The sequence below is a fragment of the Cavia porcellus genome, unplaced genomic scaffold (genome assembly GCF_034190915.1).
Source record: "Cavia porcellus strain 051 isolate PalLab524CR breed Dunkin Hartley unplaced genomic scaffold, mCavPor4.1 scaffold_1, whole genome shotgun sequence".
NCBI classification, from domain to species: Eukaryota; Metazoa; Chordata; class Mammalia; order Rodentia; family Caviidae; genus Cavia; species Cavia porcellus.
Genome location: NW_026947484.1, coordinates 29,692,351 through 29,710,196, shown reverse-complemented (window position 1 = coordinate 29,710,196; position 17,846 = coordinate 29,692,351). Strand labels below are relative to the sequence as shown.

Sequence of the window (17,846 nt, the reverse complement as noted above, 5' to 3'; positions counted from 1 at the left end):
TCATATGCAAATTAGTGCAAACTGGTCTCATTAGTTACTAAATTACTCAATATGAGCTGAACAATGTAGCACTCCAGTTTGTAATGAAAAATCCCTGTAGAGGCAAGCAGTATCAATTAAGCTAATTTGCATATGCAAATATATTCACTAACTTTCTCTTTTTCTATATTTAGTTTTACATTTTCTATCATTCTGACTCATAAGGAGACTAAGGGGTCACTACCTTTCTCTCTCTTTCCTCTATCACAACTAAATGAATTAATCCAGAATACCTTTACTATTTGAAACCATTTCATTTTATTTCATCACTGGTGTAAAGTGAAATGCCATTTTATCAACAAGAGCCATCAGAAATAATATGATGCAACTTCCTAGAGATAATTTTTACTTTTGTATTTTTAAGTTTCAACAAAATAAATAAGACTGAATGTTAACTTTAACAATAAAAATATAATAGAAGGTATTTCTCACAGAAGATTTTTGAAAACTACTATCAAAGGTAGGAGGGATGTTGGTTAGACAGTGTCTTAGTTTTGGATAGTCAGCTTTTGAGTCATTTTAGGTATATGTACTTTTCTTTGCCCAGGGGTCCAAATTATATTAGACTACTTTTAATTTCTTTTGCAACATGAGATAACAGTAGTGTTGGCATTCTCTTCACAGACCTCAACATTATTAGAAGTAGCTGCTTTTGCTTACAACTTCCATATATTTTCTTTATCAGAATTTTTGTTTAGTCTTTTACAACTGGCTGGTCTCTGCTACTGCAGTGATACCATGACATAAGTGTCTGACTAATAATGAAGAACAAAATAAAAGACTGATAATAGGAAATAGGGAGATCTTTCTTCAAAGTGGAAGGGGATCAAGAGATGGAGGTAGCAGGGATGGAGGGGGAGAAAAGGAGATGAAATAAGAACCAAGATGTGTTATATACGTGGTCCAATTTCCCATGAAGAATGTATAAATTATGTATGACAAACATGCACTAAAAAAGTACAAAATAATAAAGATATACATAAGACACTATTAATTTTTTATTACATCTATCACAACTTAAAAATTATGGTAGAGAATCAATACAGTCTCTTGGCTAGCAATAATTGAAGACCAAAATATTATACTGACCAACTGAATCATGATTCCGGTATATACTTTTAATCAATTTTCAAATTTTGCTAACAATAGAAATGTGAAAATTTAAATGTGAATCATCACTTGATTTTCTTTTATATCTATCCATAAAAGCCTCCGGAAAACACAAGCCCATGTTTTATTCGAGCCATGACTATCCTACTTTGCATTCTATGGTTGAAGGTGCTAAGAAGGGTAAAAAAAGAAAATAAATCTGATAGTTTACTGAGGCCTATGATATCATGTATTTCATCCACACAAATCTTGGTTTACTTTGCTTAAGAAATAGAACATAGTTACATTTGGCATTGTTAGAAGATATGTAACAATGAAAATGTTCTGCTAGGATTGACACTACAGGTCATATCTGGGACAATTTCTTAATAAATTATCCTTACAAAAGCAATTATTGCCTTTGTTATGTTGGGGAAGACAGGCAACAACACAACCATTCTAAGTCTTTTCTGAAGTACTCTCAGTCAGAGAACCTGAGGTATTATGATCCTAAAATGTTCTGTGAGGTTTTAGTTTATTGTTTTTTTTTTTCCCCCTTTTTTTAATGGCTTCTCTCAAGGCAACTGTTCTGTGGGGTTCTCTTTGAATTGAATGTTCTTGAATGTTCTAAGAGTGATGTAAAACTTTACTTAGAGCCAAAATACTGAGATCAAAGACAGACGTAGAAGGGTTCATACCAGCCCCAAAATTGACATAAGGGTACCACCATTGCTTCTGTTTAGGGTATTTCTTGTAGAATATTCTTTTCATTTTTTCAAGACAATTTAAATAACAAAAGCCTTTTATATCATTTATATACAAATATGTTAGAACTTATGATGGTTTTCAACCTACTCAAAAAATATATTTTATGATCCAAAATAAGGTATGGATATAAATTACCCTTAAATCACTTTATGAGTACAAGACACCTGCCAGAAAGGCTGTGAATTATATAATGTCATTAATATATGTGTATACGTAGTTAGGTACAATGTGCTAAAAATAAATTCAAAACATAAACCTTTAAAATCCTCTACATCCTAGGTTTGATTTAATTATTTTAACACCTGTAAAGTGAGTCAGGCAGCTTTACTGTAGGGTATGAAAAAATAATATTACAACTTCATATAACAATTATATAAACATTATTTACAGAGTGAAAAAGCAAACCCTTCTGCTAAGGGCATACAAGTAATTAAAGCACTCCATTCATAAATCTGGCACCTGAGGGAAAGCTTTTTAATAGTTAATTTTATGACTTTCAACAATGAAATTTGTTATCATTTTGTATTTCTTTAACATCAATAAGGTAAAATGTGAATACTATATCTGGTTCCTAACTTTGGAAAGGAAAAATGAACATCACTCACAATTTTTCATGCTAAGGAAATCATAAAGTGGGAACAATAAAGCCCCAAGAAGAATTTTTAAAGCAGGAACCAAATTTGTGCTTAGCCACATGAACTACATTGAGGAAAGCTCTCACCAAATTTCCTTAATTTTTTTAAAGGGACGTGTGGTTAATTAGATACACAAAATAAAGCAAAACATGCATAATCCAGTCACAGTATGGGTGCACCAAAAATTAAGAAGTCCATCGTCACCCTTGTCCTGTCCCCTCGGCATCCAGGACCATTTGGTACGTGTTTCTGTGAGACAGCACTGTGGGCACAGGGAGCACGGAGGTTGGGCACCTTGTGCAGTGAACTCACGGGCTTTGCTGAATCCCATGCTGCTATCTTGAACCGACTTTTCATTTTCTCTCCAACTTTAGTTCCTGAATTCTATTCATTTCAGTTATATTTTCATTCTTTTCTCTCATTATGGCCTAAGTTAGGTCTTCTGGGGGCAATATTTTAATCTAGTGTTAGCATTCTGGTTCAATTTCAACTCTTTTATATGAACAGACTAATGAGTTTCAATTATTTAAGTCTGCTAAATCTTAGCTTACTCCATTAGAAAACATACCTGTTTCATACATACGTAATGTAAATACTCAATAAGGACATAAGAAAGGAACTTAGCAGAGTATGTGAAAAAGAGAATTTAGTAACATTTCAATAAATTTATGCTGAAATACATCTGGAGTAGTTTTTTCTAGTTAAACACACATACACACACATCGCAGTTGGTATTTGCATAAAAATGCAAAATTTCATATAGAATTGAAATACCAAATCATAAGAAAATGGTTTAAAAAAATTACGATTATCTATATTATGAGTAACACTGCCATTACAAATAATTAAAATGAACATACTTTTACAACAGAAAAGCACAATTTCCCTGATGCTTTCTTCTCATCTCCCACCTTTCTTTTAGCACAAACATTCAGAGTCCCCTTTCTCTGTCACCTCTATCACCTGTTACTTCTGACCTCCACATCATTTATTGCAACAATTCGTATTGATAAACCTATGACTTATCCTTCTTGTGGAAAAATCTAGTCCTATGATTTCCTTTTCCAGCTCACCTTCTTCTATCAGCTTGGCTATTTAAGAGAACATGGCTTTCAATTTCTCTCAAGTAAGAAGATCCTCAGACAGGTAAATACCTTTCTAGAGAACCTGTAATCATTATTAATCCTACCATTCACTAGCCCTTCTTTTCTACTTAGTGACCATGTGCCAAAAATTTTATCTAACTTCCACATATGCCTCTCCTCCATTTGCAAAGCTTTACTCTAGAGATGTTCATTTTCTTTCTTTCTTTCTTTCTTTCTTTTGACTGTTACAAAATTTTTTTTAACTGGTTCTCAAGCTCAAGCTCTCACAAGCAAAGTCTCCCTAACCATTTCATTTTGATAGTAACTCAGGAAATAAAGCAAATCCTTCCCCTGTTACTTCCTGAATGAAAGTCCTCTTCATGAGCTCTTCACTGGTTAGACATCAAGTCCATGTCTCTTGGGTTGGCTAACCAGGCATGTAACATATAGTGCTCATGAAGCAGACATCCTACCAAACATATTAATGGTTCCCAACCAAGATTTATTATTATTGATTTCCATGCTTTTGTGTTTGATGGCCTTTGATTGGAATACTCTTCCGTATTCTCCACCTAACGAATTGCTATCCAACCCTCCACAATTCAGATATCCTCTATGATGCTTCATGCCTCACTCAGAGCCTTGCTACTGTCCCATCACACTTGACTACTGTAATAATCCTCACTTAATGAGACCATTTGGTTCCCTTTTTTCCTCAAACAAATGCAATCTAGTTAAAGACAGAAGTCACATAAAACAAATTTTGTGTTCCTACTAAGTATCTGAAGCATTTGGAAGACAGTAAATGACTATAACTGTGAAGTTGGAAACCCTGACAGTGTCTTGCTGACCACACAGATTTTACCAAACATTTACAAGGAAGGGGAGGGCAGGACTGAGGGAAGGGAAGGACAGCTTTTCTCTAGCCCCTATGAATCAATTAGATACAACAATGGACCTTCTTGAAACAAAATGTAGAAATCGTCTAACATTTATGGAACACTGGCATCCTGCTGAATGTAGTACAAGCATGAGGTTCTGGGTTCATGAATTTCTCTGCTAATCAGGGAAAACAACCAAGTAGATAACTTAGAGGAGGCTCCTCTTCTTTAACTACCCAATCTTGGGCCAGGGATTTAGCTCAGTGGCATAATTGCCTGCCTGGTAAGGACCAAGTCAAGAATCCAATCTCTAGTACAAAAAAAAAAAATCAAAACAAACAAACAAATCAACTACCCAATCGTCTCTTGATCACAATTCTTTTGTTTAAAAAAATAAGATATTAGGCTACCTGTAGAATACAGAATATTATATAATTCATCCACTTTATAACCAGTTGTATTAAAATCAAATGATACAAAAAATTCTAGTTTCTATGGCAATTTCAAGATTATATAACTTCACAATGCTTTGAAGTCTTATGTAAAATTTAACCAACCAATCCACTTATATATTCCCTAAAGCCAATAATTATTTACAGGTTTCCTTAAAGCCAACAGTTTTTAACTTGTTCCAAATGTGGCCAGTTATATTTCAGAGTGTTTCTTTCCCTTTGTATTTTCCTATTATCACATGTTTGCAGTCCTAATAACTACATGCATCATGGAGAGCTGGTACACATACATGACACATCTTAATTCATTTTATATCCTCTGTTCCTCCTGCTCCATTCTTCTCATGTTCCCTTTCTCAACTGTCAAGGATGTATCTTCCTGTTTCCAATTATCTATTGTTCTTTAATTTATGTAAAGTTTAGTTTTATTATATAAGAAAAACCATGAGATATTTAAATTTCTGTGTCTAATTTATTTCGGTTAACATCATAGTCTCAAAATGGTTCCAATTTCTGACAGGTGACTCAAACATCCTTCTTTATGGCACAGTAGTACTCCACCATGTACAAATGCCACATTTTCTATATCCATTCACTTGTGGATGGATATATAGGCCATTTCTAAGATTTATCTATTATAATTGTGCTCCATAAACATGGTGCATCCATGTATGTCTGTAATAAGCTGTTTTTCTGGGAATATACCCAGAAAAGGAAGAACCTGGTCAAATGGAATTTCTATCTTTAGTTTAGTTTAGTTTAGTTTAGTTTAGTTTAGTTTAGTTTGGTTTTGTAAGCATCTGCATACTAATTTCTAGGAAAATGCTCTGGTATGAAGGTTTCTTTAAAATTTCCTTTCAATTTGTACCTATTACTCTTTCATCCATATTCTGAAGACAAACAGAATCTATCTAATCATTTTTAAATATTTTAAATATCTTTGAATATATATTAAGTCATATGTTTTACAAATTGAACTCTCAGGCTCTTTGCCATTTTTCATATGTCATGATTTCTAACTCTCTTGCAGTGCTGTTATTCTCCTCCAAATGACATCTGGCTGCTGAGGTTTCTCTTAACGTGTGACATCTAAGTAGCATGTTACCAATGCAAAACAAAGAAGACCTGGTCTTTTTAGATTCTCTGTTTTCTCAATGGAACATCCTGTTAAATAGGCCTGTGAGACGGATAATCTATATTTTTATATAACGAATGAGTTATATTCAATTTAAACTTTTTAAATTTTCACAATTCCTAAGCCGTCCCCCCCACAAAACTTTAGAGTCATGATTTCTACAAAGAATTCACACAGAAGATAGATAACTATACTACTAATCTGTTAATTCATCAAAAAGAACAATTTGTGCTTTGTTTGATTGATCATTTTTCCTCAAACCCATATCTTATCATTTAAACAGCTACTTTGAAGGTAAAATGCAATGCATTAACCAGTGTTAATCTCTATTACCTTGTTTTGAAATTCTGTATCATTTTTATTTTTTTGTTTTAAATTTTTATAAAAAGAATTCAGGGGGTAATAATCTAGGACTCTATCTATCTATCTATCTATCTATCTATCTTATCTATCTATCTCTTTTGTCTTTTGGAGACAGAGTCTCTTTATGCAGTTCAGGCTGGCCTTGAGCTCACTTTGTAGCTCAGGCTGGTCTCAAAATTACAAAAATCCTCCTGCCTGAACCTCCCAAATGCTGGGATCACAGGCATGCACCACCACACCCGGCTAGTTTAGGGTTCTCTTTGAACACTTCTTTCACTAAATTGTAGGTAAGAGTACTTCAGAATATAAAAAGGAGTAATGCTGAACCACATCAGAACGAACAATGTAAAGTACATACTGTAAGGTGATTATACAATTTTTCCCACTTTTTGTTTTTTATTGGTACAAATTTGCAGGACATAATGACTACACCCCCTGGGGGGAGGTGGCACATGTACAACACACACCTCCGTTATGTCTTCAGCTTCCCCCAGTCCTTTTCCCTCCCTCAATCTCTTGATCCTTTTCTCTTCTCTCTCCTGTTATTTATCTTTTATTTGATCTTTATTTATAATTTGAGTTTCTCACATAAAAGAAACCTGTAATACTTAATTTGGTATGACAGATTTATTTCATTTAACATTATGATCTTAAGATTCATCATTTTTTCTACAACGATTTAAGTTCATCTTTCTTTATGGCAGACTAGTGCTCCATTGTGTTTAAATATCACTCTTTCTTTATTCATTTATCTGCTGATACACATCTGTGCCACTTCAAAGACTTAGCTACATAAACTGTGCTACTGTAAACATGGATGTGTGATTATAATATGATGTCTTTAGCTCTTTCAGGAAGTTATTTTACTTAAATTTTAAAAATTAGGGCCAGAGATATAGTTCAATGGCACAGCACAAGGTCCTGAGTTCAATTCTTGGTGTCAAAGTGAATAAATAAGATTTTTAAAATTTAAAAAAAAAATTAAAATACTACATTAAAAGAAAATTTACCATTATTCACTTCCAAAATATTCCTTCTGGCTCAAAATATTCCCCTTGCATCAAACATACTACTCCCATCATTCTTGCCACTTTCTGAAGCAGTTCTGGAGTCCTATTTTGTGTGCAGCCTTATCAGGTACGCTCACACCTACAGTGTATGCTGCTGCTGAGTGCCATCCAATGGAAAGGGGGGCTCGTAAAAACATTAGTGTGTCCTCCTTCACCAGACCCGGCACTGTGTGAGTTGTGGCTGTTCTCCAAAGTCAGCATAACCATGCAAGGTAAACTTTTGAATTGATTCAAGACATTGAGATAGATACAACAGTAAAACAAAAGAGAGTCAAGAGAAAGGACTTTCAGAATTAAGTCAGAGAATGGCAAGAATGATAGGATAAATGTGGCTGAAAGTGAGTTGAAGTATTTTGAGGGGATTTGGTGGCAATATTTGTTTTACTATAATAAAACTTTTTAACATGTAAAATATTTGCTGTAGTTTTCAATCACATTGCATATATCATGGCCCCTATAAAACTTGGTAGTGGAAATTCTGAACAAACTATGTAGAAGAAAGAAGGACCTGATTTTAAGATCTAGAAATATTATCTCTTTTTGTGTTCTTAAAACTAAAACTAGGTTAGTGCAAAGGTAAATTAAAATTTTATGTATAAGATAGAATAGCATCTGTCAAGGTAGGTTTCCAGAAAAATCAGTTGTTGAGCTATTTTAACAGATATTAATTGAGAATGAGAAATGTAAAATAAACAAAAATAAAGACTTCTCAAATCCTTACATTTGCAAATATGAATTGCTACTTCTCAGATCTTCCAAAACATCAAAATTATCTCAGAAGATTTTGAGTATGATTCAGCAGATCCTGGTAAGACACATTCTGTGAACAACTGTTGGGTGATTGAAACCACTATCAAAAGAACTGCATTGGCACATATGGGGGATTTGACCATGAACAACCTTTTATTTTTCAGGGAGAAAGTGGGAACAGTTTTTTTAGTGTGGATTTTTTAGGGAATAATATGCTAGATTCAAACTACATTTGACTATTTAGAAAACAAAAGCACCATTAAAATCATTTTAAAACTCTGAGTTGAGAGGGTTTTGTATTTTTATTTAGCTACAAAGTTTATCTAAGAAAAACAACCAACTTTTAGAAACACAATAAACTGTCTAAATATTCAAAATACATCTCCTCAAATTCCACGTAAAAATAAATTCCATAGTAAAGGAAACCGTGGCTGTGAAATTTACCCCAAAAGCAGGAACGCTGTATGACAGCTCCCCACGATGTGCTGAATCCACATGGTACAGGGTCAAGAGCCGGCATTTGGGTCAGTAAGATGCTGAGTTTGGAATGAACCTTCTCTAGGGCTAAAGAGCTACAGTTTCATCCTCATAAACTTCACATTCATTTGTTTTGAAAGTCACTGGAAAATATTATTGGTTCCCTTTACTAAAAATAGACTTTAAAAATTTTGTCCTAAGAAACTGTCAGATTTGGGGAAGCAAATACTATAATTGAAAGCATTTAACAAATACAAACTCAAGCAAAGAACTGAAGTTAGGCAACACATAAAATGTCACAGTACTTTTGCAACAAAATCTGCTCTTCCAAAAACAATACGCAGCTCCAAAGACACACACATATATCCGCTTACAAATATAGCACACACACAATTACTCTGGGAACAGGCAGTTACTATACATTGTGCATTAAATAAATAGTGCAACTCATCTAAATTATTACAGCACAAATAATACTTGCCCTCCCTTTCTCATTAATATTCTCTCAAAGGATGGCTTTCTAAAAAGAAAAAAAATATAAATTCATAAGCATTTCAGAATTCCAAGTAAAAACAGCAACAAATACATATCCGAAATAAAAATATTTAAGTGTAAATATTTAAAACATTTATCAAAGCAATTTTCTTTTCTTTTAAAGATACCTGCAAAATGTGACTTCCCAAATGTGCTTCAAATACTTCAATGGCTAGTGCGCTGGGGCTTCTCCTTCGTTGTGCACCTATAACTTAAAAAAAAGAAAGAAAGAAAGAAAGAAAAGGAAGAAAAATAATTAAGTAGGAGTTCTGATTTTATAATGTCAGCTTAATTTCTGTCCAACTGCACCACTACCCAGTCATGATATCAATGAGATCTGAAAGAAACACTACCCAGTATTAATTTTGATTCTGAGTTGTCAGAACATGAGCACAGTATAGGTTGAATATTAACTTCCAGAAGCATTAAAAAGAAAATTAAAACCCATACCCAGTTTTTAAAATTTCCTTTTGTTTTTCCTAGTATATTATAGAAAAAAAAAAAAAAAAAAAAACCTCAGATATTTCTATTCCTTTAAAACAAATTAGTACATTTTAAAATTAAGGTAGTGGTATTTTTCAAGCATCTACCAACTACTTTCCACCCCAAAGAAATCTAAACTTGTCACATCTTCTAGGCTAAGAATAAATGAATAGGACATTTATTATATTTTCTAATGCAATAACTTTGATGGTTCAATAAAAGTAACAAACAGATAAGAGATTGTCGTTAATGACCATTTGTCCTAGTGAGAAGTGCCCCGCCACAGCTGGATTTCATAGTTGCTGAATATTCACATGTAACTATGCTTTGGGACCCACAAGGAGCACACGGGGACCCTTTGTCAGCAGGTGCCTCTGGTCAGTGACTGCTCCTACCTAAGTCCCCAAACAGGACGGCCCTCCTGCTAACCAAGGGTAATCCTTCTCCTCCTGACCCACCCCACAAACTCTGCCCTCAGGGACCTGCCACTCACAAAACCCCAATAACTCTTAACAAGATTGGTCTTGTAAGGTGTGATATTTGGAGAACCAAAAGTGAAGGTTTCCTCTTTGCAAGTTTTTAAAACGTGAGGTGCCAATTTGCTTTTAAACATAGACTTCTGTTCTGTTTTGTTTTTAACTCCAAGCATCATAAAACTGTTTGCTGCACAGTGATTTATAAAAGATTCATATCTTCTCTAGATTTCCAACAAGTAAAGTCTCCATATCCCCTTGCTTTTCATGAAAAATTTTATTACAAACCTCTTCTTTTTCAAGCCTAGCTGCTACTAATTGAAAATCATATCAAAATTCTCTATTTCTGACTTCTAAATATACTTTCAGCTAGGTGACAAGAAAATTTCAGCAAAAGACTGCTGGGAGAATTTTGTTTCATTTCAGTTACTGAGTCAGTCTGTTGAAGCCATAATTTAATAGGGATTATAATATAAACACACTTATGATTTTTGTGCTGTGCTATGGTACAAAGTTTACCACTACAATGTCTAAAAGGCACTTCAAAATTAACTTGAGTGTTCAGTACCCTTATTTCTGGCAAGAGAAAAATAGACGAAAATTTTTTTCAGTGGAAAACTTATAAAATATAATGGAAAAGTGGTTATTATTAAAGAATATTCCAGTAGGAAGGAATCTAAGAGATCTCTTCCCCAGCATACTTGTTTGCTTAAGAAACAAAATATACAGCTACAGTAAAAATTTTAAAATAGAAAAATCAGGTTTTATCCTGAGATTAATCTTTATTATAAGCATAGACATAGGATTTAAAATATTTTAGTATTCAAATATATTTAAGACAGCACTACTGTGTGTGTGTGTGCGCGCGCGCGCGTGTGCGTTTCTGATTAATTTCCTATTCTAACATGCACATTACCCCCTTCAAAACTCCTTTGGCATTTTTGATAATGCAGCTGTCTTGCTGAATACTGTTTTCAGTTTCTAGAGTGTTAATTGCACATTATGGTAGCTTGGTGTGAATGATCCCACATGAATAAAATCTGCAGCCTCTTTTTTTAAAGATTATGGGGGTGGGTAGCTTTTGGGAGGGAAAGGGGGGATGGAAAGACTTCTAGACTGTCCACTCTCTTTTTGAGGCAGTAATTATGATTCAGAAAGATCACTACTGGTAGTTCATAATTTGTGGGGCACTTCAGGGCTTTCCAATTACAAGGTCTAAAACATTAAAGCACTGTACCTCATTTAAAAAGGTACCAACTTTAGGAAACAAGCTATTCTACAAATGACTGGATCAAGACTGGGCCAAGACAGCAACAGCCACTAACCTATAGGAGACCTTAAATGTGACAGGAAATGTGGGAAACATGTATTTACTACCAGGCCCATGAGGCAAGTTTCGATGACCAAGGATGGCAGCTCAAATACTTTCTAGAAGCCCAAGAAACTGTTGTCTTGAATAACATGCAGGGGTCATTCAAGCCAAGTCTTTGCTGGTCTTTTGTTTCTTGAGTTTTCCCCACTAGGGATCAGACTATTCTCCAAATAAATGTCTTCATCAGACCTTGCACCTGAGAGTCCTACTTGCAGGCATTCTTTGTTCTTTTAAATCTGCTAGAAACAGAAGTATGCATCCCCATACATGCTAGCATAATATACAAGTGTCTTGTAAGTAGTTTCATGCTATTCTCCTCAATGGCATTTTTATGGTTCTGGAACTTCTCCTGATTTATATGTTTTTCACTTATGCAGGTGATGTGGGCTGTAATGACAGTTCCTAATTTTACAACCAACATAAATATGTTAAACAGGAGCCCATTATGCCCCTGGTAGGAGCCCTGCTTTAACACTGGCATTATTGGTAACTGAAGAGATGTTAAATACATTCTTACCTTGCTTTTAACCTATCGTATTTGGCATTTTGAGAATTGAGACACTGATAATTCAGAAACCATGTAAACATAATTACTTTGTTTCTCTGTTTTAATCTTATTGTATTTACAGAGGATCATTAATGCTTAAAGATCTGAAGGGCATTTTGTCTTATGAGAATCATACTTTATAAAGCTTTCATAGGTTTTCTTATTTTCACAATTTACTGATTTTAAACCTGCTTGGTAGCCAGTATATAATACATATGCATTACCACTCAACAATCCTGTTTCATCTCACTTGCTTACATGTTTCATTTTTTGTTCAGTTAAAAGATGACTTTTTCAAAACTTAAAGAATATCAAATTAACCAGTGTGCACACACACACACACACAAACACGCGTATGATACTTCCAGATAAACAAAAGATGTAATCCCTTATCTATGAGGATTATGTTACTATCTGACAGTGAGGAGAGCTACATAATTTGAACAGCTTATATAAAGTGTTAGAAGAAAAAAATCAAACATAATTCAACTGAAAATTATATTCAATATTTGCTCAGTGCTTATTTGATGCTGAAAATGTCTAGCTACTATAACGATTATGGATCCTAACAAACACTTCAAAGGAAAATTTTAACCAATTTAAAACAAAACCAGGCCAAGCAAACAATTATCATCAATAAGCCCCTCATTTCTACTGATGTGTTTTACAAGAGTTAAAGCACCTCAAGTGTTAAGAGACTCTAAACAGAAAAAAAAAATATGAAAAGAGAAAGGTTTGTTTTTTTTATTTTAAGATCAACTAAGGAAATCCTGATTATCTCTTTGAGAAATCCAGAACAACCTGCTGAATCATTAGGACTGCGCATTTGGCCTCCCTCTCAATGAAAAGAATATACAGAGGGATACCACAGTCTGAAAAATCAGCTTTACCCTGCAACAGTATCAGAAACAGTGTTCTAATCTGGAGTCTTCAGCATGACCCCTCAGGGTGGTCGCTGAGAATTAATTCTCTAAAAGACAATCCCTCTTTCAGAAACACACCACACATGCCTGCTGGCTTCCTGACCAGCCTCCTCTCCTCCAGGGATGCACAAACGTGAGGAAGGCTGAGGATTAGCACTCAGTGGGAATTTGACCTATTCAGGCAAAAGGTCAACTTGCCATGGAAGAACCCATTACAAAACAGAAAGAGGACAGCTCAGTGGACACACATATTGAAAGGGGAAAAGACATGAGCCCTCCTTGCCTGTGTCCTGCCTTGCCCTTTTCTCTGACGGCCCTCCCCATCCCCACCCCTCAGCAGCACAGCCCTTGGAGGGAAGTACACCACAGGCCACAGGCCAGCAACAGAGGAACTTACTATTGAAGGAACCCCTTGAAAGATATTCCAAAGTGAAGACAAGTGTGACATCATGAGAGACCATTTCCAGTAGTTTATTTCACTAAGATCCTGAGAGGATCATCTCAGGGAGGCTTTCTCAGCTCCTCCTAATACTCTGGAGAGCAGGAAGTAAATATCACCCTAAAGTTCTACAAGTAAAATCTCAAAGATGGAGTTATCCACTCGGTAAAAACGAAAGCTTTGTACGGGCTCACCTCTGATGGCTGCCCTCTGAATCCTTCATCCAAGGAGCAAGGATGTGTTCCCACACTGAGCTTGGCAGAGGGAGGGCCAAAGGACATGCTTAATGGAATCCCCAGATATCGCTCCCTGGGCTTTAGCACTAGGGCTAGGCAAAGTCAGGGTCTGAGAAAGAATGGAGTATAGAATGCTTAATGAGTCCTTTCATGGCTACAGAAGAAAAGAAAAGGGATTTCTCTTAAAGAATCTCAATTAGCCTCCTTACTCTAGGGTTAAGGAAGCCAGGGAGGGTTTCTCAGGAAGGGGTCTCAGAAGTTTATGAGGTATGTGTTACCGTGTTTCCCATCAAAATCAACATTTCTACGTGTGCATGTAACACGGGACTAAATCTTTCTTCTGAATCGGGCCCCCACATCCCTGCCTATTTCTTATGGGCACAAACTGCATCCTTTCAACACTGAAGCCCTCAGCTGTTTGTTTGTGTGTGCCTTCGACGCAGGGATTTTGGTTTGGAGAAGAGACACAGAGGCAGTGCTAGCTTCCAGCTTAGCCCCTCTAGCAGTGCTGTAATTAAAACTGTGCCACGGAGAACACTGGAACGTCGTTGAAAGCATACAGAGTTTGCATGCAATACATCTCACAAACATCTGAAAAACACATAGGGATTTTTCAATGCATTTTCACCAAGATCAGTATCTGCTCTTTAAAGTGTAAGATAAGAGATAATCAGACAACAGAAACGGGGGTGAGCATTGTTAATTAGGCATGTGATTAAAAATGAATACAAGGGGGAAAAACTTCCTATATTCGGACGAAAACACACTGGTCTTATTTTTCTATTCTTATTTAGAGAATTTTTTAAAATTAAAAATCTATTTTCATAATTCATATCTTAGAACCTATTATCTACTACAACCATTATCTAGTGCTACCAATTTAGGCAAAAAGGTTTTTAAGAATATAAGTGACATTTTAGGCAATCTTGTGTTGACACAAAATTCTTTGGTGCAGCATTTATTTAAATTTCTCCCATAACTTAAGTATGGGTTAAATGTATTAGGGAAAAGAAATAGATAATATGACTGTGAAAGTTTCAATATTCATAAATGCACTACTGAATTCGAGAAAAAAGTAACTGTCTACTCTTCTCAAAAAGTACATTTATACTGCTTTGACTGCTAAAGAATTAAGGGGAAAATTTGTCACACTCAATAGGAAGTGTTTATACTTCTCATCTTCTTAATAATTAACTAACATTTATGTGACTTTTGATAACCTATCTTTACAGTATTATATACCAAAACAGCACAGTCCTCTAAATGTAAAACAGTATCCCAATATCACTGCAGAAAGTGTGGCAGTATTTTCTTTTATTTGATCAGCAACAAATAATAGGGGCTTCCTTTTAGTACTAAGTTTCCATTTTAAAGATATACTTTGCCCACCTCACCTTCCTTTTCCATGAAACTAAATGCAAGTTCTGAGGCAGATACTTCTCAGTCTGCAGCTGGCAAGGGAAGAAAGTGGCCTTTCTCCAGCAACCTGGTACTTACTGGGAGCTACTGCATGGCTCTTACACAGGTCACTCTTAGGACGATTAAACTTCTTTATGAAATGGAATTCCTGATTGTGGTTGAAGCTGCTGCTGGATCACAGCATATAAGGGACTGAGGGAGCCTGACAGTCAGTGTCCCTAAGGATGGGACCTCAGGAAAAAAATCCATTCTTTCTGTAAATTTCCAAGAGAGACAGAAAATACATTGGGTTATACATCCATCTCCTCGACATGGGGAAGTTTTAAGACTGAGACATTCACAGAATGATTTCAGAATACAGTAGAGGAGGGTCTTTGCATGGCAGCATTTTGAGTTTTATCTAACATGAGCTATGCAAAGTAAACTATCCTAATTTACTCTTGATCAGGGTTACAGCAGAAAACCTGTAAAGCCTTATTGTAAGACATGCGCCATGCTGGTGGGCAGGTCCTGATATCCATCAGCAAGGTTGTCCCACTTGGTGAAAGGGTTTTGCAGGCCATGCAAAGTAGGCCTTGCAGGCATTATTTAGGCTCCCAGGCTGAACATGAGTGTGTTCTTCATTTAGGAAGGTGCTCTTTTTGCCCTTTTTCTTTACTTATTTTCTCAGGACTGGATGTTGAACCCAGGACTTTTACACTCAGTTATATTCTCAGCCCTCCTCATTTTTTCTTCTTTTTTTAAAAATTTTGTTAAAAGATTTTACTAAGACACTAATTTTCCCAGGTAGGGCTTGACTTGCCATCCCGTGGCCAGAGCCTCCCAAAGTGCTGGGATTATAAGCACGCACCACCCTGTCCAGCTCACTTCAGACTCAGGCTCTAATCTGGGGCTGCCTGTTTTGCTCTTCTTTCATTTCCTCTTCTTATGAGATCTCCTGCTGTACTTCTTACTCTGAGAATAATACCATGTGTCTCTCTTGAACTAAGCCACAATTCATAGAAAAATACCAAATACCGTACTCTTCAAGGATAAAATAGAGGACAGATCAGGTGTGAATACAACACTAATGTTGTTACTGTGTCTTTTAATTGGCAAAAGCTATCTTTGCCATAAATACACTAAAATTTTTTTGAATAGTGTAAATTTTAATGGGGTTAGATTTGGTATACTCAGAGGAAAAAGGGATTTTTATACTTTCATTTTGTCAACTGTCTTACAATCTTACATACTGAATCCTGCTTTCTGGCTGTGACCCACCCTGATCTAAGAGGCAGTCGGCAACATGACTCTGCCCAGCATGAAGAAGTGGAGATCACCAGTAGTGCACATCAGTTGCAGTGACTGGTGAAAAGAAGAGATTTACATGTGTTATCTTGATATTTTTCTCAGACTGAACCTTTCACTCCAGTCCCAAAGCTTTATGTTATGACATTTGTACCATCTGCTACAAATACTGAGGTTAAGTCAAGCAAACCTTATTACTTCCAGTCTAATGCTCCATCCACCCACTGAGAATTCCTAGGCCATTAATATGACAGGAAACTAAAAATTGTTGGCTCTGTAAGAGGATGTTTATGTGGGAAAAAGGTGATGTCTCCTGTCCTCTACCTTTTCTCTCCTGTCCCATTATTCAAGCACTCAGTCCTCTTCTCCCGCTGACCTTCTTTTCTCTTCACCTTTTTATCCTAGCTTTTGGGCCATATCAATGCCATGACAGAATGTTCATAACATTCATTCTGCCAAAGGAACAGTCTACATAAATAGTTAGTGAAATAGGGTGGGTTGGTCCAAAGGACACAAGGCTCTATTCATAAAAGTACCTTCTCTTTACGTCACTCTGATCATTTCCCAAAACTCAACAATATCAAGCTATGGTATTATACTTATCCACCCAAAGCTCATTGAAGGCTTACAACGGGAAAGATACCAACTCCACTGACCTCAGTGCTAGAAATGTAAGCCAGTCTCTCATGTCCATGTCTAGATATGTTGCAGAAGAAAGCTAAAAATATCTCCTCTATGACACAAACTGTGTCAGGGAATATAAAAGTGAAGAGGTTTAACACTGGCTCTCTTGATGATGAGAAGCTAGTGGGGATAATGCTACTATGCCAATGAATAAAATGCAGGAATGTGCAACTCGAATCAGGGTAGGGCAGGGATGGAGGATAAAGTCTTATACTGCAGTGTACTTCTTAGACAGGAAGGAAAGGGTGAACACACATTACCCAGAAACATACGCAACCCCCCACATTCATCCTCTAGGTTTCCTTAAGAAACCTGCTTTCCTTAAGAATCAATTCAAATGGTCACTTTGTATTTGCACTCAGGAGGCTCAGCATCTACTCAGAGCTACCTGAAAATCTTTACTTTATAATTTTAACTCCTGTTCTATTTAAACACCACTGCCTATATCAAAGTCCCTGAGATACATATCCATATCACAGCATCTAGCTCAGTTCTATACCAGGCAATTCTGTCACCAGATTGTTATCTCATTTCAGAGTAATGAATGGAACTAGCATGACTCATGTCCCTTATTGTAGGATAAACAGTTCATCCAAGATGCTGCTTGTCCTGTGTGCTTAAAGAAGGAGATCCCTGGGAAGACTTGAATTATGGGGTGGCAGCTGTACATAGGGTTCTAGTCAGAGACACTTTCACATCTTCCCT

The 17,846-nt window shown here is 35.9% G+C and overlaps 1 protein-coding gene across 18 annotated transcripts in view; it reads right to left on the bottom strand.

The window, feature by feature from the left end:
* Positions 1-17,846, bottom strand: part of Npas3 (neuronal PAS domain protein 3) — an 815,093-nt gene that overhangs the window by 419,236 nt on the left and 378,011 nt on the right. For 13 of the 18 annotated variants that reach the window (XM_063246583.1, XM_063246612.1, XM_063246621.1 and 10 more), the window contains one exon: positions 9,407-9,483. In XM_063246583.1, coding sequence (XP_063102653.1) covers positions 9,407-9,483 — 77 coding nt within the window. Of the gene's footprint in view, positions 1-9,406; positions 9,490-17,846 lie in introns of all 18 variants that reach the window. The other 5 variants (XM_063246603.1, XM_063246645.1, XM_063246601.1 and 2 more) reach the window with 1 other exon arrangement.